At 36.4% G+C, this 26,763-nt stretch overlaps 2 protein-coding genes and 2 long non-coding RNA genes across 6 annotated transcripts; 2 read left to right on the forward strand and 2 right to left on the reverse strand.

Moving 5' to 3' along the window:
* The first annotated feature begins 5,096 nt into the window (after nt 1–5,096).
* Nucleotides 5,097–26,763, forward strand: LOC107715604 (uncharacterized). The gene is made up of 3 exons (XR_001637118.1): nt 5,097–5,129; nt 25,802–25,877; nt 26,564–26,763. It is a non-coding gene; the product is annotated as an uncharacterized LOC107715604 (long non-coding RNA).
* On the reverse strand, nt 7,419–10,486 carry nudt21 (nudix hydrolase 21). Its single transcript, XM_016521739.1, has 7 exons — nt 10,161–10,486; nt 8,984–9,184; nt 8,659–8,722; nt 8,349–8,438; nt 8,108–8,183; nt 7,910–8,024; nt 7,419–7,794 (listed from the first exon to the last, which is right to left on the reverse strand). Exons 1-7 carry the CDS (start codon nt 10,277–10,279, stop codon nt 7,773–7,775), a joined length of 687 nt encoding a protein of 228 aa, XP_016377225.1. The 5' UTR covers nt 10,280–10,486; the 3' UTR covers nt 7,419–7,772.
* LOC107715602 (heat shock factor protein 1-like) lies at nt 13,275–20,559 on the reverse strand. 3 transcript variants are annotated; one of them, XM_016521736.1, is made up of 13 exons: nt 20,006–20,556; nt 18,100–18,208; nt 17,878–18,005; nt 17,605–17,729; nt 17,026–17,101; nt 16,823–16,890; nt 16,184–16,283; nt 15,875–15,999; nt 15,386–15,580; nt 15,147–15,255; nt 14,989–15,054; nt 13,934–14,078; nt 13,275–13,825 (listed from the first exon to the last, which is right to left on the reverse strand). In XM_016521736.1, exons 1-12 carry the CDS (start codon nt 20,153–20,155, stop codon nt 13,980–13,982), a joined length of 1,350 nt encoding a protein of 449 aa, XP_016377222.1. In that variant the 5' UTR covers nt 20,156–20,556; the 3' UTR covers nt 13,275–13,825; nt 13,934–13,979. The 3 variants fall into 3 exon arrangements, 2 of the variants coding, with proteins under 2 accessions (XP_016377222.1, XP_016377224.1); XR_001637117.1 differs by lacking the exon at nt 13,275–13,825 and adding an exon at nt 14,253–14,353 and having other exon boundaries at nt 14,000–14,078; nt 20,006–20,559; XM_016521738.1 differs by lacking the exon at nt 13,275–13,825 and adding an exon at nt 14,282–14,353 and having other exon boundaries at nt 14,000–14,078; nt 20,006–20,559.
* Nucleotides 14,292–15,485, forward strand: LOC107715605 (uncharacterized). Its single transcript, XR_001637119.1, has 3 exons — nt 14,292–14,392; nt 15,141–15,296; nt 15,429–15,485. It is a non-coding gene; the product is annotated as an uncharacterized LOC107715605 (long non-coding RNA).

The following is a 26,763-nucleotide window of genomic DNA, read 5'->3' on the forward strand; positions in this document are numbered from 1 at the left end:
TATATATATATACACTGTGTGTGTGTGTGTGTGTGTGTGTGTGTGTGTATATATACACACACACATATATAAAATAATAGACTAAAAGGCATCAAAGAGAATTATGAAGACATTTCACTGGAACTTGGTCTTCATTACTATTTCCTGCTTCTATGTTGTATTTTACTTCAAGTATTTATTCATGATCAATGTCATTTGCCATTTATGACTTAGAACACTGTTGTTAGAGCACTGTCATTTTCACATCAATAAAAATAAAAGTACCTACAAGATATTATAAGACTAATAATACTAATATTAATGAAAATAAATGGAATTAAAAAGTTATATAACACTATAAATGTCCTGCAGTATACAGTATAGCACTTTCAAAGCATGGTTCTTTATGGAACATTATAAGAAGGGTTCTGCTATTGTTACAAACCAAAGAACTCTAATTTGGTACTGTTAGAACCATTTTTTTAAAGTCTTTAAAGCATAATTGACTGCAAATAAATAATTCAGAATTTTTAAATTATCTCATTCTGAAACATTTCATAAGTTTCTGTGAAGAGATGGCATAAAGAAAAGGATTCAGACAGCAGTTCAGCAAAGCCAGAGTCTTGCTTGTATCACCATATACTCGGCGGAAGGACTTCAGTTGGGAATGAACATCTGGATGAGATGTTTTAGTCAGAGTAGTGACTATATCAATCACATTGATAATGTGCACAGGAGTCCAAAACAGAAAGAAAGCCACAACGATGCTGATCACAAGCCTCTTCTTGTAAGTCCTAACATTTGTCCCCTGCTTTCTGGGTTCCTGGTCCTGTGGAGCTCTAGTTAGACTGGAGCTCTTGGTTTTTTGTTTCAACCCTTTGTCCAACCAGAGATAACATGTCAACGTTATACAAAATGGAATGATAAACCCCAACAGGATCTCAAAAAGCAAAACAGTCACTTCTACAGACTGTGATTTCATTGTCCTCTGACATCTTAGCAATCCATTCTCGTCTTTGAGTCCTTGAGTAAAAAATACTGGTAGGGCAAAAGCAAAAGCTAGAATCCAGATGCCAATCAGCTGAAGGCACCTGTGCCGTCTTTCCAGTCTCTGCAGTATCATCCTGTTAGTGACTCTCGACTTGATGACATTGTGATAGCGGTGCACGCTCATGGATGTGACAGTCAGAACAGCAACATACAGACTCCAGTGACCCAAAAAAAACAGGAACTTACAAGACCAAAGGCCGAATTCCTATTCAAACAGTATTCCATACAGCACGAACGGAGCCAAGCAAGGGGTCAAAGCATCAGAGTCTGCAATGTTTAGATTTAGTTTTAAGGTGAAGCTCAGATTTCTGTTCCACTCACGAGCAATGCTGATGATTACTGCAATGTTGCTTGGCAAACCAACCAAACAGCACAAACCCAGAACTACAGCAGGAGCGATCTTCTCTGAACCCACAGCAGTGCTGTTAGATGTTGAATTGAAGCCTGCGTTGCTCTCCATCATGATCAAAATATTTTGAATCTCTAATAGAAATAGTTCTAATCTCTAATAGTTCCTGGAAATTGCCCCTCCCACAAAACAACATATGCTAAATGGCATGCTCACCAATAGGAGGAAACACAAAACAAATGGAACCACATTTCGACCACATTTCGTTGCCACAAGCACAGGTTTTAGTAGCATTTTCATTTATAATTAATTAGCAACATGACACAGTATATCATTATATGATAAAAGATCAGTAGTTAGTTGTCATGGCAATTTTCTTTTTTAATAAAGGCATGAAACAAAAAGTCTTTTGAAGATTTATTTTCTTGCAAGAAAATGGTCAACAGATACAGAGTGTGACCAAGAAAAATACGTTGACTCAGCATTTATACCCTAATAAAATCCAGATGCTTCTATTTAATCCAATCATAACACATGTTCACTTATGTGCCAATTTAAGGTATCTAACTATGTCCCCTGGATGCATTTTTACGTATTTAATGCAAATCATTTCATCATTAGAAGCGAGCATGTAGGAGCTCTAAAATAACACTTCTCACTCTCAGCTACTCTCACACATACATTTCCTGTTGGTCTTTTAACACTTTTTGCTCTGTTGCAAAATGAAAATAAATCGAAAGTGATTAAGAAGATTAAGCGAGTGCGGATCCCTTACTAGAATATGATGGTCTTTTAGAACATCAAAATACCTCAATTATACTGATGAAGCATTTACACAATTTAAAGAAAACTCTTTAGAAGAGTAAAGCAAATAATACCATAATAAAATTTCCCTCACATTAGTGTACAAACAAATATGAAAATGTAATGATAATAAATTTAAATGTACATTCAGTAATGATCTGTTTAGGATTATAATTTAAAATAATGTTATATTAAGTTATATTCAAGTGTGACCAGTGTTTTTATAACACCCCTGCAAATACTCATAAATTTAAAAAGAAAACATATAGTAATTTAGCAGGTGAAAAAAGACCTATAGAAAACACACACACACACACACAAATAAATGAATAAATAAATAAAGACCAAACAAATAATGAAAAAGGAATTGTTCACCCAAAATTGAAAAATTTACAGGCCATCCAAAATGTTAATGAGTTTGTTTCTTCATCGGAACAGATTTGGAGAAATTTAGCATTATATCACTTGCTCAGCAATGCATCCTCTGCAGTGAATGGGTGCCGTCAGAATGAGAGTCTAAACAACAGATAAAAACGTCACAATAATCCACACTACTCCAGTCTGTCAATTAACATCTTGTGAAGTGAAAAGCTGTGTGTTTGCAAGAAACAAATCCATCACTTAAGTATTTAACTCTTAAATTGCTGCTTTTGGCCAAGTTATTGTGATGTTTTTATCAGCTGTTTAAACTTGTCACTCTGACGGCACCCATTCACTGCAGAGGATCTATTGGTGAGCAAGTGATGTAATGCTAAACTTCTCCAGATCTGTTCTGATGAAGAAACAAACTCATCTACACTTTGGATAACCTGGGGGCAGTGGGGTAATGTAACGAAGTAACAATACTTCGTTGCAGTACTTAAGTATTTTTTGGGAGTATCTGTACTTTACTTGAGTTTTTATATTTCTGCCAACTTTCACTTTTACTCCACTACATTTGCTAATTAAAATGTATATTTTACTCCGATACATTTCCCCGAAGCATATTCGTTACTTACTACAAAATAAAGTAGGATGAAGAACACAGACTGCACACTTAAAAAAAAACTGCCGAGTAATGGCTTGGAAAGTTATAGAGTATATGAAGCATTTATGAAAATATTTAAGAAAGGTGCATCTGTTTAAGAGGATTTAGAAGCCAATTTGTTATTATTGGTCCCTTTCCTTCATTTTTTAATTTTTTTCTCTCAGCTTAGTCTTTCTTCCTGTTCCATCAATGATCCACACTCCAGCTCAGTAGGTGGCGGGAATGCACCTTTTAGTTTGTTTGCCCACCGTCATAAAAAGCCAGAAGAAGAAGAAGAAGAAGAATACAGTCGGTGCGTTCCAAACGGGATATATCGCCCTCCGAAGGGCACTTCGGAGTGAAAACAATCATGGCTGCCATATTGAAGGGTCATTACAAACCGAAGTGCTCAAAACTGGTCACTTCAAAGGGCCCTTCGGAATGAAGGATTGTCCCCTTGTCCAAATACCCACACTTGCGGTCTTGGCCACTTGACAGCGCATACTTGTTACTTGACAAGTAAGTGCGCAAGACTGTCCCAGGTTGTAAAAACGCCAAAGCGCAGTGCCCTTAAAGCACACTAAGGCCCTGTCCCAAATGGCACCCTAAACCCTCACGGTCTTCCTCTGAGTCTGCACTTTCGTGACGTAATGCCGCTTTGACTGTGGGGTAGAAGTCTGCTGTGGAGCTCGCCCCAGTGTGGGCTCGGCAGAAGTGCGAATCGAGGGCGCATAGCGGCCGCAAAGGGGGCGCTCGTGAGCACCCTTCTGAAAGCTGAAATGACGAATGGGACACCCTGCGGTCTCGTGGACTTAACGGACACGTGCACGCGGCGGCCATTGTAAGTCCTCAATACCGAAAGTGCACATGAAGTGTTCCATTTGGGACAGGGCCTAAAGGTGCATTCACTCCATATTGGAATTCCCGTAATTACGAGATTCCAACTTGTAAAAAGCGTTCACGTCCGTAGAACTCGTAATTACAACTTGTGCACTGGGAGTTTTCTGAGAGCTACGACTTGTACCACGTGACCACTGTACCACCTGACCACCGCAGGCTCTGTTTAGGCGTTGATAGTGTTGCCATAGAAAAGCATAATTCAGAGTCCGAGGACGTGAACAGCTCCGAGTAGAACGTCACGTGCTGTCATCTCGAAATTACAGTAATTACGATATGGCGTGAACGCAGCATAAATCCACACTATCTCGAGGGTATCCCATCATGCATCATGTTCTGGAAATAAATCGTGAGACTTTTTGCCAAGATCGCGCGAGAGGTCAAGGAAACCTTTCAAATGTAAGTTAAATATGATTAATAATAAGATATTACATATAATTTGGTACTAAAAACAAAGTGCTACACGTTTTATTGCTGCAAAGATTAGTATATTTATTTTGTACAACATTTGCAACTGCTTTTTATCACTTAATTAGAAGCACCAGAAATTAAATTGTGTCATCTGTTACTGAACAGACATTTAGAAGTTGATTTTAAATTGCAACGTATTGAAAATAAAAATAAAACTCTGTAAACACTTGCGTTTTTACAACACTATAAGTGTGTCCCATCAGGTAATGAAAAGTTGTACACACACTTGTGGTCTTCATGCTCACTTGAACACTTGGGCCAAATACAGGAAATACGTCATATAAGTAGTCAAGTGCAAAGACCGCAAGTGTGGGTATTTGGGCAAGGCATTCGAAGGGTACAACTGATGGACACTTCGGGCTCCCATGATCCTTTGCGCAGATTCTTTGCATGTGATGACGGCGCCTCCGTGTGGGCACGTGATGATGACGCAGAAGGGCACTTCAAGAAACAGTTGTTTGGTCCCCTAAACCCTTCAACCCTTCGAAGCTCTCACTCCGGAGTGAACTGCTTAGGGCATAGGGATGAGCCCTTCCGAATGGAACGCAGGGAGTACAGACTGCAAGAAAGCAGGTTTGACGAATCAGTGGTCTAGCGCTTGCAAGTTAGACTTTGTTTTGTGCATGTGCAAGTAGACCGCGGTTCGCGGATGATTTAATTTTCCTCTCAAGTCGAGGCTGGGGTGTGCTGTGTGATATGTTACAGTATATCTTCTGCGATGTAAGTGTTGCTGTAACGATGTGCGATCTGACATTATCGAGTATATCACGAAATCACACACAGAGAGTGCACGCACGTGATTTATCAGTAACTGTTATATTAAAACTCAAAATTGTAGATGGCAAAAATGCTTCTGTATGCTTTTTATATCATTCAATATAGTTAACTTAATCTGTATCACACAAAAGTGTCGTTTTTTTCTCCAGATATCAGCATTATAACAAATAATTTTATACAAGTTTAATAAAGTTAGCATTAAGTGACTTACATTTTATGTATTGCCTGTTTTTGCTCAATTTTGCCAACGAAAATAGTTCCAAAGATCACACCACTGTTTTGAGTCTGAGCAATGGGTGGTGTTTACTTATTGAATGAATCAGCTTTTTGAATGAATCTGTTGAATAAATGATTCAGTGATTCACTCATTAACACAGTCAAGTAGAGTCAAATGCTTTGTTCCAGAATGAATCAGTCGTTTGAATGAATCGGTTGAATCTCAATGAACTCACTCATTAACAGTCACTTGCTGTCACCTACTGGCGGTTTAAATTTCACATTTCGACTATTTTTTTCATGTTTTAAATAATTTCAAACATCAGTATTCAACGTTTTATGTTTAAAACAAAGCATTATTTATGCATCTGTAACTGCAGGTTAAATGCATCCATGTCCCCTCTGAGCTACATTAAACGGTGTAAATACATCTAAATGCTATTTCAGATGCAGATTCCAGAAATGTTTTATTGTGTTGGAATGAAAGACACGAAGTACCGGATGAAGTTATTCTTATGCTTACCCAAAGATACAAAATGGACGAAAGAGTTAAAACTGAACACAATCTTGCTACTTAAACTAGGGATGTGCAACGGTGATCGAGTACTCGAGTACTCGACCGTGACAGCGATGATCGATCATGTAAACGATGATCGAAATTTTTTATTTTTTTCCTGATTGGTTATAGCAGCACTTTGGGCGGCGCCCTGAGCTCTGATTGGTTAGCTTGCCACAGGATGCATCAAAAGACGTGAGAAGACAGAGAATCATGACCTCAAAGTCACGTAGTGATGTCTGGCTTCACTTTGAGAAGACCGATGAAAATACAGTTCAGTGCAAGCTGTGCAGCGCCAAGCTGTCACACAAATCTACAACAAGTACAATGCGCTATCATCTAACATTTGTACATAAAATGTCTGGCGATAACAGAGCGGCAACTCAGACGAGCATTGCATCATTTGCCGTAAGACCAAAATGCAAAGCAGGCAGAACCGAGAAGATGACACAGCTAATCGCTGAAATGGTGGTGAAAGATGCCCATTAGTTTCGTCGACGGAGAAGGATTTAAAGATTTCATGCATTACATTGAGCCCGAGTATGACATTCCGTCACACAAAACAGTCACGGCAACATAACAATCTTCAGATTTTTTCATTATATCCATTACGGCCATGCCCCGCCCCCGATTACTCGATTAATCGTTTTTTGAAACCTATCTATGATCGAAATGAGAAATTTCCCAAAATGCCCATCCCTAACTTAAACTGTGTATGAAAATTTGTATATATATTTGCTCCTTTTCCATTTTGCATTTACTTGTACTTTTATGTTCAATGCTTAAGTACGTTTAACATTAAAAAAATACTTTAGTACAATAAATATCACATACTTTAACACTTTTACTCAAGTAATTTTCTAAACGGTGACTTCAACTTCTGCCAAATTCATTTTCTAGTAAGATCTCTGTACTTTTACGCAAGTATGGCTTTCAGGTACCTTATCCACCACTGCCTGAGGACGAGTAAATTTAGTATTTTTGAGTGCACCTTTCCTTTAAAAAGAAATGTCAAACCATTGTGCCTTATCCTGGCTGTGGTGTAGCAAAAGTGGCTCTTCTTAACTTTAGGAAAGAGTGGCTTAAATTTATTTTCGCAAAAGGGTAATGATTCATGTCAGTCCACCCGTTTAAATATTTTAGAGCAAAACAGTCTGTTCAGTTCCTAGGGTTTAGAGCGAGTAAAATGGTCTATAAAACTAAATTGACTCTTTTTGGACAAAGAAACCTTGACTGACAAAAATGCAAATCCTTCTTTCATATACAGCAAGCAACAATAAATTACACAAAAGGAAACCTGTGAAATCTCCATGTGATTGTGAACGATTTATTATAAAAAGCACAGACAAATATACAAGGTTTAAAAAAAAGTCACTGAAACATTATTTTCTAAAGACATTGTGTTCACCACTTAGTTAAACATAAAAACGTAGTTACTTGATGACAAAGTTCAACAACAAAGACTTGCAATGTATCTATGAATGAAGGGAAAAAATGCACACATTTCTATGCAATCTAAATCAATGTAATGCAAACAGGCCAGAAAATGAGAAATTTTGTAAACCTCAATGGACCTAGCCAACACCTAAACACCACATCTTCATCCGTTACCCCATCAGACTGCGCTCACAGAGACAGTCCACGGTCATGACAAATCCTGACACTTCTCAATTGTAGATGAAGTTAAACCTGGTCAGGAGAATGAACATTTGCAATCATTAATTTAATTAGACCGCATTTATCAATACTAAATTATGTGAAGCCCATTTACTACAAGCTACAAGATTCAAAAGTAATATCTCACCTGCTCAGTAGCTGTGGAAGACTGGATATAATTGGGCCATAGCCAGGAGCATTATCATAAAGCTCAAACAAGGGGGCAGCCACCAGCTTGTAGTTCTTAGGCACAGCAAACAATGCTAAAAACACACAGCACACAAGTTAAGCTGTATAATCGCTTTTTACTCAGGGTACATCGAGTAAACAATGCATTTCGTCCTACCTTTCTCTTGCAGCTGTACTAGAAAAAGCTTCTTATGTTCTTTAGGCTTAGTGATGTGTGCTGGAATATAAGGGTACTGTGGAAGGAAATGAGATGTTCAATGTGATTTACCATTGAATCAAACTATAACAACTATATATTTCATTGAGTTTAGTTAATGTGCTTGAAAGTGAACAAAACTATATGTACTGTTAGTGATCCAGTGCAAATCTGTCTGAGGGAAAGGGAACAGAGTAGTTACCTGAGGTGGTTCAAAGTTTGGTCTCCACCAGTTCCCAATACAGTCATCAATGACCCAGTCCTGTTTCACTCCATCCTGACGCCCCAAAATCTTGACAACAAATTTAGGAATTATCCTTAGTGTATATCAAATCGTTCTTTGCTAGTTGTTACATAATATGGCATTTAATGGCATACAAGATGGTACAATACTCTGATAATAAGAGTTTTTGGCTGACTGGCATTTACACTCAGCTTTGAACAGAATAGTTAAAAAAATCTGCATATTCCAACAATTATTACTTTAAATACAGTCAAAAAAGCAATAATACCTCAGTCATTAGTCGTTTCAGCCCCTCCACTTCATCCTCTCCAGGGTTCAACTCACCCCCGGGACTGGAAAAAACAATGTATAAACCATCAGCCACTGACAAACGTTTTAGTAGACAGTAGACACTTATTCAATAAATGCATAATGAACAAACAAAACACCGCAAAGAAAAGAAAACAAGTCATAGCAAAATAATGAACAAAAATGTATAAAGAATGACGATAGGTTACTTTTAACAATAGAGTACAGTTTAACCACTGAAAAGCATCCATTTGAATCGATCACATCCATAACACACAAACTCCAGTGAATCACTGGCTGCTTACAGCTTGAAGAAGGTGGTTCCCAACTGCAGCAGCAGCACATGAGGGAGTCTGTGCTCGTGAACGATCAGAACCCCTTCCACCGTCCGCCGCATCCCAGTTTTCTCAAATTCTTCCCGCATCCGCTGAAAGCGTGCGGCTACCGAGCTGTCCTTCTCATAGAGTGGCTCCTTGGTGCCGAATGTGTAATTTGTTAAAGGGTATCTGCAAAAAACAAACATCATGATGTTCAGGAGTGATTAAAATGAAGATATGATAGAACTTTACTGATCCACTGGGGGATCAGCAAACAGGAAATTATGCAAAAAATACACTTCAAATACATGGATGACGCACTTAATTAAGTAAAAAAAATAAGTGTGGAATGTTGGACACTTCATGCAGCGACTGTAGCTGCTTAAAATAACCATATAAAAGTCAGATAGATGGCAGAGTACATAGTACATGTGAATAGTGAGTGTATAGAGCATAATTTGGGACAAATTGATGTGTCCGGCTATGTGTATATGGATAGAACAAAAGTTTCCTTGTAAAGTAAATCTCGAGCTTAACTAGCTCTGATTGGCTGGAAGTCTCCGTTTATCTAGTGTGAGTTAAAGCAATTTTGAGGAACATTGTGTCAAGTGTTCATTTAAAGTCAAAGATGCGGTGTACATCTTATTTGCTATCATACTCTTATATTTTAACCCCGTCTAAGGCAGAGAGTACAAATTTTAACGCCTCTGGTTCACAATTACAATTCTTCGCTGGATAGTTACACTGGAAAAAATATGTAAACAAACATTTAGCGCTACTGTAACTGTAAACGTTGTGTTTGTAATCGAAACTTTTCACGTTTAGGTAATTGCACCAAACGACTAAGTTACTGTTATTTTCGATTAATTGTGCAATAAAACAACAAGAAAACAATACCATCTGCTACCGATAAAATATAACAAAAACGATGTTTTGAATGACATTTTCTCTTTATTTTAACTACTTATATATGTACAAGTTAACGTTAATATAAACGTGCACACGCAAACAAACAGCATTAACCAGGAAGGAGCTACGATTGTTGGCCAGGTTGACGCGTGATGCTGCTTCAGCAGAAGCCATTGTACATCACTGAGATCGCTGAGCATTGCTTATGAAATAAATGTAATTGCACACGCAGTTTGCAGCGGTGAATGTTACTCACAGATTGATTGTTCTCTCCAGGGTGAGCGGTTTAGCCGGCTGGCTAATGTATTTATTGCCGAACTGATTTACTCCACGAGGCCAACCGGTAGATGATCGATTAGGAGGTACAACTGACATCGTATGACGGATAATATAGTGGCTTCTTAATCTTTGCACTAATCACTTTTTTTTAACTGTTGATTACAATATTACTGGGGTTGAATCATACAGCCTTGGCGCTCGATGAAAACGGGAATACGGCACTCTGCTGTGAAAGCACATCCGGGACATCCGGCTACGTCCTGTGTTACGACCGTGCGTTTCGCTTTACGGCTCATCTGCTTCCTGTCATACGTCAGCATTGAGGCTTTTTGAACATATAATATTAATAAATATTTTTTTCTTAGCTGTAATTATAATATTGATAAAATACCAGTGAAACTAGCTGAATTTCACCGTCAGGCCTTTTTATCATGGTCTTTGATCCACAATCACAATTTTTCACCTCATAGGTAGGCTACTATATGTAACAATAAGGATATATTTACACAAATCGCTTTATCTGAAACACTGGTTTGATAATGGCATCATATTGATGGATCAGTTATTTAATTTAAATGGTTTTCTTTTTACTTAAGGTGAGTTTTTGGCACATTATAAAATTCCTGTAACACCAGGGGACTATGCCAAAGTTTTTGGGGCTATTTCTCCTGAAGTTTGTGTTATTTAGACATTAGACAAGAATTAACATCCAACAGTGGTCTCTGCCTAATGTAATAAGTTCTTATATAGGTACCATCTGTTTTTCTCTTAAATCACACAACAGTTCTGTAAGAGCTTTATTTCAACGAGACATTGTGTCTTTGCCTTATGTTTATTCATATTGGAATCGCCTGACAGACAATATTGTTTGGAAAAAGGTTTGGTTAATACCTAATCAATATTTAATTACAAACAAGGTTAAGGAAATATCATTCAAAATTATACACAGGATTTACCCAGCCAAATATTATTTGGTAAAATTTAAATCTGATATTGATTTTAGTTGCTCCTTTTGTGTCAGTTGCCCTGAAACTGTGGTACATTTGTTTTGGCATTGCCCTTTTGTAAAACTATTTTGGCAAAATGTATGTGATTTTATTGTACAAAATATTGATAATCATTTTGTTTTGTTATGGAAATATGTATTATTTTGGTATATTGGAGAACAGCAAAGAAAAGCACAGTCACGTTTACGTGATAAATCAAATTTTTTTTACATGCAAAATTTCATATTCACAAATGTAAGTTCTCCTGCAAAAAACCTTGTTTTTTTTTCTTTTATGAAGGAAATGGAGCATTATATTGATACTATACGATTTTCTATGAAACAAAAAGCAATTAAAATGGTGAAAGTTTGTAAACGCTTTAATATTTTTATATAAATTTGTATTTGTATACAGCCCCTCTAGTGTGAAATTGTTTATTTCATGTATAATGTTTATTGATTATATCATATATTATATCATGTATAGTGTTTGTCATATACATGTAATTTGATCTTGTTAATAAATAAAAAAATCCTTAAAAAAATTATATATATATTAATAAATATCACAGCATATTGATGGATACGTAAAATGTGTTTATTATACTCATAAACACGTTATTATTTTATTAAGCCATATTTCTTTCTTTCTTTTTTGCTCCTCTAATTTATATTCATTACCAAGTAATCACGACAGTAAGAAAAGTAATAGGCCTATTTTAACTTTCTCAAAATAAATAATTTAGTTAAACCATTTATCTGTGGTATAGGAAATAGTAAAACCAACTGAATAAAATATATTTCTAAAACATTTATCACCCTTTTATAAAATATACTACAGGCCTATTCCACAATATGACAGAGATTTTTCAGTTTACTTATGAAACTGTTTAATGTAATCTCCTCATTCATTTATTTTAAGAAGTAAAATGAGATTTGCTGCATGCTTTTATAATAGGTTTATTGTTTTACTTTTTTTTGTGTACATATTTTTAACATGCTGGTGGGAGTCAGGAACAGACTACATCCAGAAATAATATGAAACATTGGTTTCCTTTCTTGCTTTCATGCTTTTGTGTCTTGCTGTGTTTGTCTACATTCATTTTTTTAGCAGTGCAATTAATTACGTTATGAAAGAAAAATAAGTATACAATGAAAGACTTGCAAGCTATGTGAAAAAGCACTCTTCTCAAAATAAACCATTTAATTGTTGCTCTTTGGTAGAGAATAGTGGAAAATTAAAAGTATAAACTAACACTAAATAAACACTATTTCTAATACAGTTATCACCTTTAGTGCAATTTATTTTATTCCATCATAGTTCCCATCTAAATCATCATTAGATGTTGCATCTTTGAGAAATCATACAAATCAATGCAGCAAAATTCCTTTTTAGGGAAATCATATAAATAAATGCAGCAGTATTGCACTTAAAATTCAACACATTTGTAAGAGATCTAGGGTTTTCTGCATTGCTACATGGCTGCCCTAATAACAAAGTTCATTATGGCCTCTAAAATGTTATTATATGTTATGTGTTCATTTGCCCTCATTACATATCTGAGGTTTGGCAGGAAAAATAAACACATTCTTCCCTAAAGCCTAAGGCACTGCCATTGTTAGATAGTCTCTAATTTTGCTGATGGGCTGAAATAGTCAGCTGAAAACGTCAAATTGGAATGCATTGTATAAATAATTAAAATATAGATGTTGCATTTTACATAAGTATAGTACTCATCTAAAAAGGCATTAAGAATCGTTGATTCTGTCTTTTGCATCTAACCAGTGTGGTCAATACATTTGTATCAAATGAGGACAAATATCACACAATATATCATCATCGTATCAAAGACAGCTGTAAATTCTGAAAGGCTAGTCGATCAACTAAAGGATAAATTGAAACAAAGATACTTGATGTCTTAATAATATATTTCAGATACTAAAATATGATTGAGAAAAAGACAGTAAATTGTGCAAAAATCAGTGCATCGTTTTCAGTTTTCTTTCTGCGAGGTCTGATTTTTAACCCCTAGACCTCTCACATTAATACATACATAATATGGTTAAACCAGTATTTTTTATATGTCTTCAAATATATATTGAAATACAAGTGTGTGTGCTTCATTATGATATCAATTTGAACTAAATATATTCATTTTTTTACAGTTACATTTTAGGAAAAATGAAATCACAGCTCCACAAAGCAGGAACTCCAACACACAGACTAAAGTGCATTCAAACTCGGGCCACAGTGATTTACGTCATATTGCATACAGTTCACCTGCATTGTAGTCGTTCGGGAGGGAAATGCTTACTATTGCCTTTTCCTTGGCTATAGAAGTTTCCTTAGGATGCATTATATCATGAGAAAAATATCTTCAGAATGATCTTGATGTAGCCTGAACTCTGTATAGGCTTTGAGAAAGGATTACTGTAAATATTCCATCTCCAAAGAGTTGAATTGCTCCCAGTGTTTTTGTAAAAATGCACCTTCCACCAATGGCCAACTAAGTGAATCTTCTTCACAAAGGGCTGGTCAGCATGTTTACTTGATACTGTTTATAACCTCCACATCTGCTAGTCAGATAAATTTGAGCCTTCTCTTCTGATGTTGGGATAATGTTCAATCCAAGTGGCATACTTTCAAATGGATCACTCTGAGAGAAACAATGAAGCAAGACAACCATAAGTGTGAGGTAGATTTTAATAGTATACAACTATTTAGACAAAAGATTTGGACATCAAGTTAGTGACTTGATCAGTACCTGCTCGCTCTCAGGAGGGATCTGTGCTGGCTGTCATATTAGGGCTTCACTGCTCCTCATAGCCAGAGGTGGGGTACGTCTCCCCCTCCTGACCCTGAAACATGTACTGGGACACAGCAGCAGGGATGAGGGCATTAGCCAGCTCCTGCACATGTACACAGAAATAGTTTAGAAAATAGTTCATACAATCATGCAAGCATTAATTTAAAAATGCTCTCGTGTTGTTTTTTGTTTTGTTTTTTTTGAGCCATCATGCATCTAAGCAACACTATGTAACCTTATGGCCCTCTAGCGGTTGAAGTATTAAACTACAAGTTACCTGCGGAGGAATATTGTTTTGGTAATTACGCGAGTTGTGCTTCGGCTCCGCTACTTTGCGTGGTTTTCAGTCCTGTAAGAAGGGTCGCTACTCTGAGGTCTCTAACAAAAGACGGATATCTAAAAATATGTTTTGAGCAGGTAAGCTTACATGGTGTTGTTGTTTTCACTTGTTGAAATCAACTGTTTTAAAATAACATTACAAAGGTTTAGCAATGCTGGCACTAGATACAACGATTGCCATTCATATCAGATGATGGTAAAAATGGATAAAATCGATAAAAAACTATAACTTGGCAAGGCAATTTAGGCAAATAGACCAAAATAATAACTGTTAGACATTCTTCCCAACAGTATTGTTTTACAAACCTAATCAATTCACAACAAATCTGTTGCTATGCAAACTATGTTGATTCTAGTTTTATTAAGAGCACTTTTGCTTTCCCTTATTGCTTGCAAACTCTTCCCGGTTTGAGGCTGGACTTCTTTCCTTTATTTACGTTTATGATGTAAGCACACACGGACGAGCGATGAAAGTATGCAGTTTCTCTGAAATTCTGAAATATAAATAATTACTATAGAGTAGACTTACCATAGTGATTTAGGGTAAGGCAAAACATATGGTTTGGAAGATGGGTTTACGATTACATTTTGTTCATTTTATTTGTTGAAAAATAAATTACATAGTGTAGCTTTAACTATCTCCGCTGATTATTTACAAATGACAGTAAACTCACTGATTTCAGGGTTGGGTCCATTTCTGTGAAGTTCCACTCGTTCAAAGACAGACTAAATGTGAAGGGCTAAGAGAAAGTGGAGAGATCATCTGTTAATCCATTATGTATTTTAAGGTCATTAAGATAAGGCTATCCTCCCATTATCGATTCAGACTTACATCCATTGCTGCAGCACTGGTTTCCATGCTCTGCTGGTGACTCCTCAGAAGCAGCTGTAAATCCTCCAGGCTCATGTCAACATTCTCCACACCATCAGGAATCTCTGATCTTACATATAAATTAAAATAGATTTTTCAGTGAACTGAAATGTAAGTGTTGATTTATTATCTGTGAAAAACAATAGTCTTAACTAAGTTGTAGATATTTGTGATATGATATATTATATGATATATTATACCTCTCCAGCATGGGTCTTTTGGCCCTTCTCTCTCCCAAATTAGATCCTCGGCCCTCTAGGACGGACTGTACCATGGCAACAGGGAGGACGGGGGGTTCAGTACACACCTCACAGGAGCCGAGTGGTACACCCTCTCCTCGTCCCTGCACCCCAGGGCTCACTGGCTCTTCCTTAATCAGCATCAGACACTTTTCTCTAAACAAATAGACCATGTCTTAAATAAATTCCATTGTATTTTTTCTCAAATTTTGTTTTCTGTCAACATTTTCCGAATGGTGGAAATTTTAGGGCCCTGTAAACATAGCAGCTAATATTAAAGGGACAGTTCACCACAAAATGAAAATTCTGTCATTGCTTTCTCTCCCGATTTAGAAGAACATTTGTCTCAATACATTAAAAGTCAATGGGGTCCAAAACAACATGATCATAATAATGTATTAGTGTTTTGGGGTGAACTATCCCTTTAACTCTGAAGCTCGGTCCACTCACCTAGATTCCTCTGCCTGCATTTGTAAAGCCATGGTGCTGGACTGTGAGATTTCAGTGACATCAGAGATTATTGGCCCTCCTGTCATCACATTGCTAGTGGAGCAGAATGCACTTTCTGTGGATGGCTGGTTGAACATGAGAGTCTGTGTCATATTTTATTGATTGAGAAAACCATCAAAACACCAGTTGTAAGAGGCATGATACAGTGAGTAAAATCTTCTGTGTCAGATCTTCAATCTTTAATATGAAAGCGAGTGAGTACAATCTTCTATGTCAGATCTTCAATCTTTAAGATAAAAGCTTTCTCACCGACTGGATATAGAACGATTCTTGCAAGGACTCCGCGGAGTGGCTTTGGCTGAATTTTGAGGCAGGAGGGGTGGAACAGGCATCATCCAGCATGAGAGGACTGCGGAGAAGGAAGAATATAATTGATATAAGCCACATCAATAAGTGTTGACTGTTGCTGTGAGTTACAATCCTGTTGCCCTCTAGTGGTAAAACTGAAAGAACGTTGGAGAAATGTTGTCATTAGTAAGTCAGTCAGTTAAAAGTTGCAGTGGAATACCAAGCACTGGCTCTTGAGGTCCCTCTTACCCAGTTTGTTCTCATGCGTCACACTTGCTGACGCTGCACCTTTTTAATAGAGTGTAGAGGGTCATGCGCTACAGTTCAGGTGTGTGCGTGTTTGTGGGTGTGTGTGTGAGGGCAAGAGCTCAGGAGGTCTGACTCAGCATTCAGGTCCATTCATCCCAGCAAGGGCAGTGAATTGTATCAGCTGACTGTTTCCAGCTGAGTTGGCCGTTCCCTCTACTGTGTTTGTGTTAGAGCATCAGGCTGTTGATTGCTATTTTCTGTTTGCGCTTTTTTGTTTGTTTGAGTGTGTATCGATACAAAATCAAGTGCTACAGATTAGTGTGTGTGCTACAGATGAATGGGTACACTCACAGCTTTCTCTTCATTCCCACAGTGCTGGGAGTGTTGGACTGCATCTGGCTAAACAGGAACTGAATCAGCTATTAATAGAACAGGGAAACAGAGCGTGATTCATCGTTACTCAGTCACAAAATCTGCACGACAGCATCTTCCCCAATAATGGCCACATCAATCCACTGTCTCTCACTGTGGTTATGAACTGTATTTTTTATTACCTTGTTCATGACTTTCTGCTGCTGTGTGTGATTCTGCCTCAGTGACACCACCTCCCTCCACAGAACGTCATTTTGCCTACAAGATAGATGGTTGGTTGGTTGGATGGATAGATGGATATACAAATGGATAAATGGGTGGACAGATGGATGGATAGATGGATGAATGGGTGGACAGAAAAATAGATTGATGGATGAAAGGATGGACATACAGATAGATAGATAGACAGACAGATAGATAGATAGATAGATAGATAGATCCCTAGAAAGTCCCTAGTCCCTAGAAATGAATATCTTCCTGTGGGCATGTGATCAAACTACTGGCCCCTATCTGTCAGGTGAGCTACTGAAAGTGCTATTGAGGCAGCTTAAACAAAGCACCAAACCACTGAGATTCACAATGCAGAGGAGCCAATGAATGAGAAGTAGGTGAAAAGTTAGAGGGATAATAGAGATGAAAGGGCAAGTTTTTGTTTGGCGTTCAGTTTTTTGTTACTAAAGGCAAGGATAGGCAGTAAATGATGCCATGGGATTAATTGGGTATGTGTGCATGTACGTATAGATGTGTGATAAACATCTTACTGTTTCATATCCTGCATCTGCATCTCCATGTTCTCTTGTTGGCTGTGTAGCACCTGCACCTCATACAACAACTTACTCAAGTCCTCCTGCCGCACTTTGGTCTCCTCACTCTTCACTATTGACACCTGAAAACACACAAACAGTCATCAGTAATGTGAGATAATAAACCTCCAGCCTGTGTGTGTATGTGTGTGTGTGTGTGTGTGTGTGTCAGGGCCTCCGACTCAGAGAATGAAGCAAGAGTGAGAATCACTTAAAGATGAGACGTCTCACCTTGCGCTTAATGTGTTCAAGCAGATGCTCGTGACCCTGGAGGAAATAGAGGTGCTGGAACTCGGTGTCATCTCGCTCGGGCTTCACCAGCCCACTCTGCTCAATATTCACCACCTTCCTGAAGCCATCTGAGAGAGAAGTGAGAGGTTAACGCAAACACTATTTCAGTCTGAAGAGTCTTTTATAGCTTTGGGATGTTTGTCAGCACAGAATGATACTTACACATGTTGAGCTGGCGTACAAAGCTTGCCATGTTATTGTGTTTGAAGTATTTGGGCAGAACCTCTTTGGCAAACCTGCCCTGGTCAAAAACATGGAAGCTGGTGCCCGTCTAGAGAAAACAAGCCAAAAAGGAAAACATGTCTTTGCTTTGATTATAATTTGTTTTTGTGAAAGGGAGTTTTTTAATGTTCTTCCTCAAGCTATTCCTGAAGGACATTGTTAAATGCAAAACTGAGACACATGATTGCAATCAGAGAGAAGCATCTGCTAAGCGCGGCCTGCCTGTTTTTCAACCTCATTGAGTTTTCACTGTCTTCCTGCTGTTATTTATTTATTGCTTTTTTTTTGCACACACATACAGAATGTTAAATGAAAACAACTCTAGTGTAAATGATTTTTGATACACAGGATTTTTAACAAATGAATTCATGTGCCCAGTATTGGTGATGCATTGCCAAATTTATGTTAAATTAATGGTAGAGATGAAAAAAATAAACCAGAAGATTATGAACATATACATTCTCAAGTCTCCACATATTGATGCAAATCATTTATTTTAGAGTTTGTCATTGATTTTTTTGGTTCCAAGTTCAGGCAATACACTTTTGTTTATTGGCCTTTGATTTCACCTCTCATTGATGTTCATTTCAAATTAATTTTGAACTGAGATATTTGCATATGGATGCAGTTTGAATAGCTTGTATAAACATAAACAGAGTGCTTCTTATTACTCATTCTCAGATAACATAAGCTAGAACATCATTAATAATAATATGCAGAGCCATAGAGACTAAACCAAAGAGTTCGAGAGCCATTTTAGAGTTCGTCTTTACAGTAAAACCACTTTAAATCTACATTTCCATTATGCAGAATAATATGCCAGATTCACACAAGGTGGTAATATAAAATGGTTAAATATATGTTGTAAATATATACTTTCTTCTATGAAAATTTCTCTCAAATGTATTTCCTAAAACAAATGATTAGGTAACAATTTACAATAAGGTTCAATTAACCGCATTTGCTAACATGAACTGACAATGAAAAATACCTCTAAAGCACTTATTAATCTGAATGGTAATTTACATTTACTAATACATTATTAAAATCAAAACTAATATTAATATATTAATATTATTTAATGGATAATGCTAACATGAAATAACAATCAGTAGATAACAATGAATACTTACATGAACTAACATTATAATATTGTAACAAATGTATTGCTAATTGTTAGTTAACTAATGGGACCTTATTATAATGTGTTACCATGATTAAAATATTGTAAAATGTTTGCTTAGTTAACACTATATCTGTTTTAGAAAAAAAAAAATTCTACCTCAAATAACAATATCAAAGAAACATTTTTCTACATTTCTCTCAGATTTTCTATGGACCCCCGAGTGCTCTCGTATAACTCCATTAGGGTTCCCTGAAAATTTGATAGAAAAAAAATATAAACAGAATTTATACATTTATAAAAATGTTTCTCTGATATTGTAATTTGGGGTAGGAAAAATATTTATTGTAAAACATATAGACTGTTAACTAAGTAAATATTTTCCAATAGTGTATTGTTTTGCCTGTAGAAATAGACAAATTATATCCAGTTATTTAATTTAGTTAACTACATATTTATACTTATGTTTTTTCTCCACATACAATATAAAAGGATCTGTATACATAACTACTTTCATTGCAGTCAGATCATTATACTTGGATGTTTTTGCCATTAAAATGTTTTTAAAATCCCTCTTAATAAACTTTTAAATATGTTGTTGCTCTGCCTAATTTAAGCCTACTATCTAATCAGAGGTCCACAACAGTGAGTTCCATGCTATTTCAAATCTACACAATTTATCATATATAAATCAGCCAAAGAATGCCATTAGCGTGAACTCACAGTACTCCAGCAAATCAGATGATTGGTCTCTGGGTCCTCCACAAGAGTCCAGAGTTTAGTGAGGAAAGCAGGTACATTGCTGGCGTATCCTCCATCTACACCTATAGAGCCTGGGTTCTCCTGCATGACTACACTTGGACTTGAACTCATGAGTCTTTAATCCAGTAGTATTTTAGACCATTTCCAAATCGATGCTCTCTTGGGATGCGCGTTGCTGATGCTGTTCCACTCTCCTCCTCCTCTCTCTGTCTGTGGCCTAGTCATAGGGCCATATCGCTCCCTGCCATTCCCACAGGTCAAAGTCAGCATAAAGCAATGGCCTGCAGCATCACCACTATACCCCCTCATTCAACAAAGCAGCCCACAGGAGAACAATACAGACCCACACAAAGCCTAGAATAATGCCACACTGTCACGCCAAGCAGCACAATGGCCAAACACAACCTGCACAGGAGAGTGTGCTGGGCAGATGAGTGGGGTTTTGTGTGGATTCTGAATTGTCATTCATGATGTTAAGGTTGTTGGTTAGAAAAAAAACACTGCTTGTCTTCAAGAGGTGGAATATTTACAAATATACAGCAGCCCATATCCACCTGAGCAGGTGATGGTTTTATTAGAGTCAGATTGAAATAGCATCTATCTATCTATCTATCTATCTATCTATCTATCTGTCTGTCTATCTATCTGTCTATCTGTCTGTCTGTCTGTCTATCTATCTATCTATCTATCAGTTGTGCTGCTTAATATTTTTTGTGTAAACCAGAAGACATTTTTAACCACGAAACATTTTTTTCCAGGATTCTTTGATGAATAGAAAGTTCACAGTAACAACATTTATTTGAAATAGAAAACGTCTTATTTGATTCAAGTAAGGGTAAAAAAGAAGCTTTACGTCAAAGTATTAGGAATGCATACACTTTTACACATAAAATAAAATAATAAAACAATATTACTGAATAAATAATTTATTTATTATAAAATTAAATATGAAAAAAAAATAAATAAAATGCTCTACCCTTATGTAACCAGCAGGGGGACCCACAATCCAGATCTGAAGTTTTTTTTTTTTTTTTAGCCTTCTACCTCTTATTACTCATGCAAACCAGTCCTCACTTGGACAGATAGCTATTTTTTTTCCATAAAACAGTACACGTAATATAGAATATTTTTCTGTAGTTGTTATGAACACTCTGTAAAATTCAGCATCTAGCAAAAAAGTAAATGAATAAAAGATACTGAATGCTTGACATTCAGGCATTTAATCAACAATATCATTAGATTTCTGTATGTTGACAATATTGAAATTCGTTCAGTATGTCAAACTGAACATTTATGTAAGACAAAGTGCAAAGCACAAAATGTCATTATGAAGCAAGCACCTACATGCAGAGGATATTAAATAGATTGCTAAGCATGTATGCAACCCACAAGGTAACAAGGTTACTGAAGAGATGGGCGCAAAACATGTTAGCACAATAATATCAAAATGAATATAGATGACTGTAAATGTAAACATAAATATCTCTTTGTGAAAAACAGCGGTTCTGAGCTAAAGCATAGAATCCATGGTCACATAGACATTATAAATGCTTCTGTAGTCATTCAGGTCAAAGCCTGATTGAATTAAACGTGATTAGTAGCTGACGCATGCAAAATTAAAATCAGCGTCAGCATCTGTATATGCTAAAGCAGGTCATAGGCCCTTATGACAACTGACATTCTAACTGTCAAACTGTAGAATTACGTCAATGCAAGTCACTCAATTTTGAGAAATCCCATGTACATCCTGTAGTTAATGAATAAATATTCAGCATTAACTTCAGCAGTCAACATAAGTAAATTGTTCCCATGTATCTTGTTCCAGCAGGCACATTTTAATTAGTGTTGCAGGAAGAAGGAAGTGTTTTATTTGCATGAGGATGCACAGCTCTATCAGGTTTGTTGACATGTGGGAGGTCGGTCTGTGTTTATGTGTGTACCCACGAGTGGGTAGTAACTAGGTAAGAGACCGTTTGCTAGCTGTTGAAGATGAGTAAGACATTTCTGTTGCCAGGCATTTACAAATTAATATTTTCTGAGTAGATTAATGAGACTCAATTATGGATCAGGCTGTATGTTGTTTTTCAGCAATTTACCTCTAAGTATAAGCTGTTTCCATCTCCTAAAGTAATCTTGCAGTTTCATGAGAGCATTTATTGTACTCCCCTCTTCTACTTCTGAGAAATTACAGTCAAGATATTGATGAGTTGCACGCCTCGCTGTAAAAGCAATGTTTGCAGTATAACATTAGCACTGTGCTTGAATTGCTTGCAAGACCATGCCGACGGACAAGCTGCACCAAAAATGACATCCTCATATCTGTAATTATATCTATATTTATTTTTAAACGTGTCGCTTGAATTTTCAGTCATAAAACATGTCAAATAGTCAAAAAAAAGTCACCCAACAGTCTAAAATAATGTTAAAAAGTTTGACTTTATGTTGTTTTGCACATCATTTGAATTTGTCAGATGCCTGAAAAGCCTTTCATCATTCATCATTCACAATTATTTATTTGTTCATTCAATTATTTTTTTCAGGGTTAAGCATTAGTGTGAAGTCCAACAAAAAGCTAAGCGGTGCAAAAAGATCATTAAAATGAGTAATTAATGATATAAATAATGAATAAATCCCTTGATTTATTTTGTTATTGGTATTATCATCGTAAAAAATAAAATACAATACAATTAAATTAAAATAATAAAATTAAAATAAATTTAAAAAGTGGAAAAGTACTTCCCAGGTCAAAGTTCAGAGTAGAAATAAACTGTTCAAATGTTCACATTAATTTTTCCCCCCAATTGGTTCATTTAAACATCGTTGCTGGCATAACCCATTACTGAAATTAATTATTATATAATAAATAACAAAGGTAAAGTTGCCATTTATAACTAATAATGTCTATTATTAATAAAGTCCAGTCATAATTTACAAATCACATAATGAAATGTTGACAAATATTGTCAGTTTGGACTCAAATCCCTAATCTGCCATAGTGCGTCATATAAGCATCGCAGGGCCAAGAAATCACTGGCCTGAGGGTTAAAGAGCACATGATGCATGATTTAAAACAGTCATCAGTGCCTACAGCTGCGAGGTCAGTCATGATCTTGTTATTAATAAATTTGAGAGCCAGGATTAAACTAATGAACTTGGTGGCCTCGGTCTGAACAGCCAAGGCGGCAGCGCAGCTGCGTTTATGCAGCATTATGCTAATGCTAATCTGGCCAAACACATAATCCATTAGTGATTAAACACTGTGAGGAATTTGTACCATGAACACATGTCCATTCATCCTTTCAGAATCTACTTGGACACAGAAATCAGAGAGAAAATGAATGGTTAATGATCAAACTTAAATAATTAATTAAATACTTGTGAGATGCAGTGGTGACCCTGAGGGTTTGTCAAAACAGATTATAGAAGACAGCGATGAGAATGTGTGTGTGTGTGAGAGAGAGGAAGTATCCAGTCACACACACGTCAGCTTGAGTGGTGTGTTAGAACTGTGACGTTTAACTTCAGGTGGAACTAAGGCCATAAGTGAGATCAAAGCCACACGCTCTGAAAAAAGAGAAACCAATTATATACATATCCTAGTCTAAAACTAGTCTGCAATTCAGTTTGTGAGGGATGAAAGGAGAAATACAGAATGATGTTGATTATTTTAGCATTATCTTGACGATTTCTTATGCTGTATATACACTACCTTTCAAAATTGTGTTTTGCTCAAGGTTTTATACCAAGGTTTAATATGAGCAAAAATATTATTAGTTAGTATTTAAAATAATAAAATAACTTTTTTTATGTGATGATGACAAAGCTGAATTTTCAGCAGCCATTACTCCAGTCTTTAGTGTCACACGATCCTTCAGAAATCATTTTAATATGCTGATTTTTATCAGTTGTGCTGCTTAATATTTTTGTGTAAAGCATGATACATTTTTTTCCAGGATTCTTTGATGAATAGAAAGTTCACAGGAACAGCATATGAAATATAAAACTTTGTAAATGTCTTTACTGTCACTTTTGATCAATTTAATACGCTCTTGCTAAATAATGGTGCTAATTTCCTTCGAAAACAAACTGCATGGAAGCATTATCACAGAATATACATATACACTACAGCTTGTCGCACTTTCTTTCAGACTTACTGTAAGATTTTCACCTGGCTGATGTGAAAATATTCAAAATAGCATAGCAGTGCATTTAGAAAAGGGTGGGAATATCAAGAAACCTGAGGGCTGTTTTGCCCAAAGCCAGCAGGCAAGCACATAGCAACCAATATGAACAGTGTTAATTTCCTTTGAAAACAAACTGCATGGAAGCATTATCACAGAATATACATATACACTACAGCTTGTCGCACTATTTTCTTTCAGACTTACTGTAAGATTTTCACCTGGCTGATGTGAAAATATTCAAAATAGCATAGCAGTGCATTTAGAAAAGGGTGGGAATATCAAGAAACCTGAGGGCTGTTTTGCCCAAAGCCAGCAGGCAAGCACATAGCAACCAATATGAACAACGTAGCAACCACTTAGAAATTCCTCAGCATCCACCCAGAAAACCGTAGCTTCCTAAAATGCTGAAAATCACTTATTTTCAAATGCATCATAGCAGCAACTTTTGCATTAGAGCACCACTCACATTTTCCTCTTTTTTTTGTCATAGCTTTATATCAGAAAATATTTAACAAAAATATATATAACCTAAAAATGCAAACAATATAATCTAAAAACCAAACAACCAATATAATCAATAAAAAAATCTAACAAACAGTATAATCTAAAATATAGATAATCTAAAAAAAAAAGGAGAGCTAAAACGAAGAATTGCCTGGTTTAGCAGATGGTGAAAATGGTTTGTTGCCCTCAAACAAACCAACAGATAGAGCAACTAGATGGTGTGTGAAGGTGATATTTTCAAGTGTTCAAAGCCCTTTCACATTCTCTGCACTCGCAGACTCAGAGCGCATGCGACCAGCTGTCACTTGATACTACCATGTGTGTTCAGAGCAGAAGTGTGCAGAAACATCTACGTGATTGTTGGCTTGACTTTCCACATGATTTCAGACACTTCCCTTGCCCTCACTTAGCCTGTTGCAAACAAAAACAATGCAGCCACTTTAGGTCAAAAGGACACTTACATGTTTGTAAGGTCAATAGTTCTTCAGTGTTTTCAACAAACCAACTGACTCTGACTTTTACATGATTTCTCAATAACAAATTAAATTCCAATAGTTCAACACAGTAGATGGAATCATGATTAATGTATAAAGATATAACTAAACCTGACCTTTGATTCTACTTAGTACATACTGTACAATACAATATAATAATTTAAACCTCTTCTTTTTGAAGAGTGTCAATAGAATTCCGTCTGAAAAGTCAATGCATGAAATTAGATCCATTTACTGTAATAGGCATCCATAATGTGCCTTTATCAAGTCTGCTCTGTTTGATTAACCAGGGTAAGGCAGGTTATTGTGCATTGTGATTATTGATTAATCTGGCTGATGATAAAGCTGAAGTGTGTCATTTCATGTGTGCACAACTATAGCTTAAAAAAATGAAATTGCAAAAATAATTATAGTTTTCAAACAGGTTACCCAAACATTCCCCCATTTGCCATTGTGAACACAAAATTTTTGTTAATTTCATAGTTCAACTTTTCACTCAAGTTGTTGTTTTATTCTATATATAGTACTGTATCTATATCAATAATTATCTATCTATCTATCTATCTATCTTGTAGGCAAAATGACGTTCTGTGGAGGGAGGTGGTGTCACTGAGGCAGAATCACACACAGCAGCAGAAAGTCATAAACAAGGTACAGCTACATTCATCCATCCATGTAATTAGATCACTGTACTAATTACGCTTTCTAAAAAATATTGTATTACTTACTACTAATTACTTTCGAAATACCATATCAACCTCAAGCAGTTGCAAGGACAGACATGAATCTGCTTTTTTAATTATTTCAAGTAAATAATATAAAATAAATTTCAATGTTACATTAAAATGGTCATTTCTGATGTTAAGTCCACTGTTCTTTTATATAGAATTGATCTATAATCTATACCGTATTTAATGCAATTACATCAGAAGTAACTGTAATAAAAATTACAGAAAAAATAAAAGAGACAGACGGACGGACGGACGGACGGATAGATAGATAGATAGATAGATAGATAGATTTTTATTTCAAATGCAGAAACATGCAAAAAAAAATCTCACTGTCTGAAACTTTTGGACCCCCACTATGTCTTGTTTTTGTTCTGTTAGCTTTGTCCACTTTCTCGTTCTCCCTTTCTTTATTTTCCTGTTAGCTGCTTCTCGCTGAAGTGGTTCTGGCTGTGTTTTATTCAGGAGGTAGCTGAATGACAGAGGCACTTTTGTGGCCTAAGCCTCCCGTCTGCTCTATATCTCCCCTCCTCTCTGGGCCTGTGCATTATTCAGAGACAGTGCTGTTAAGAGCCAAGTCCCCAAAGTAACATTCCTTCTGCTCCACAGAGCTGCTCCTGAACCTCAGCCGCCTCTCAGACACCCCAAAGCACAGTGGCTGAAACAACTAATCTCTTTTTTATTCATGGCGATGCAAAAGTTGGAGCAACACATAATATCAGCGCCGGACTGCTGAACACGAGAGTTCTGGACATGTTTTGAATGTGCTGTCGCTGGAGATTTTAACACAGACGTTTTCCTTCTCTGGT

The sequence above is a fragment of the Sinocyclocheilus rhinocerous genome, unplaced genomic scaffold (genome assembly GCF_001515625.1).
Source record: "Sinocyclocheilus rhinocerous isolate Xijiao unplaced genomic scaffold, SAMN03320098_v1.1 scaffold1110, whole genome shotgun sequence".
Taxonomy (NCBI): Eukaryota; Metazoa; Chordata; class Actinopteri; order Cypriniformes; family Cyprinidae; genus Sinocyclocheilus; species Sinocyclocheilus rhinocerous.

What these genes read in the sequence shown, in the direction of transcription:
- LOC107715602 (XM_016521736.1), bottom strand. Translation starts at nt 20,155, where the DNA reads ATGAGTTCAAGTCCAAGTGTAGTCATGCAGGAGAACCCAGGCTCTATA. An exon ending in TTGAACACATTAAGCGCAAG is followed by an intron (nt 17,730 to 17,877) that starts GTGAGACGTCTC and finishes GTGTGTTTTCAG; the next exon opens with GTGTCAATAGTGAAGAGTGA. An exon ending in CCAGTGCTGCAGCAATGGAT is followed by an intron (nt 15,055 to 15,146) that starts GTAAGTCTGAAT and finishes ACTTTCTCTTAG; the next exon opens with CCCTTCACATTTAGTCTGTC.
- nudt21 (XM_016521739.1), bottom strand. Translation starts at nt 10,279, where the DNA reads ATGTCAGTTGTACCTCCTAATCGATCATCTACCGGTTGGCCTCGTGGA. An exon ending in CTGGAGAGAACAATCAATCT is followed by an intron (nt 9,185 to 10,160) that starts GTGAGTAACATT and finishes TGTTTTTTGCAG; the next exon opens with ATACCCTTTAACAAATTACA. An exon ending in CAAACTTTGAACCACCTCAG is followed by an intron (nt 8,184 to 8,348) that starts GTAACTACTCTG and finishes TTCCTTCCACAG; the next exon opens with TACCCTTATATTCCAGCACA.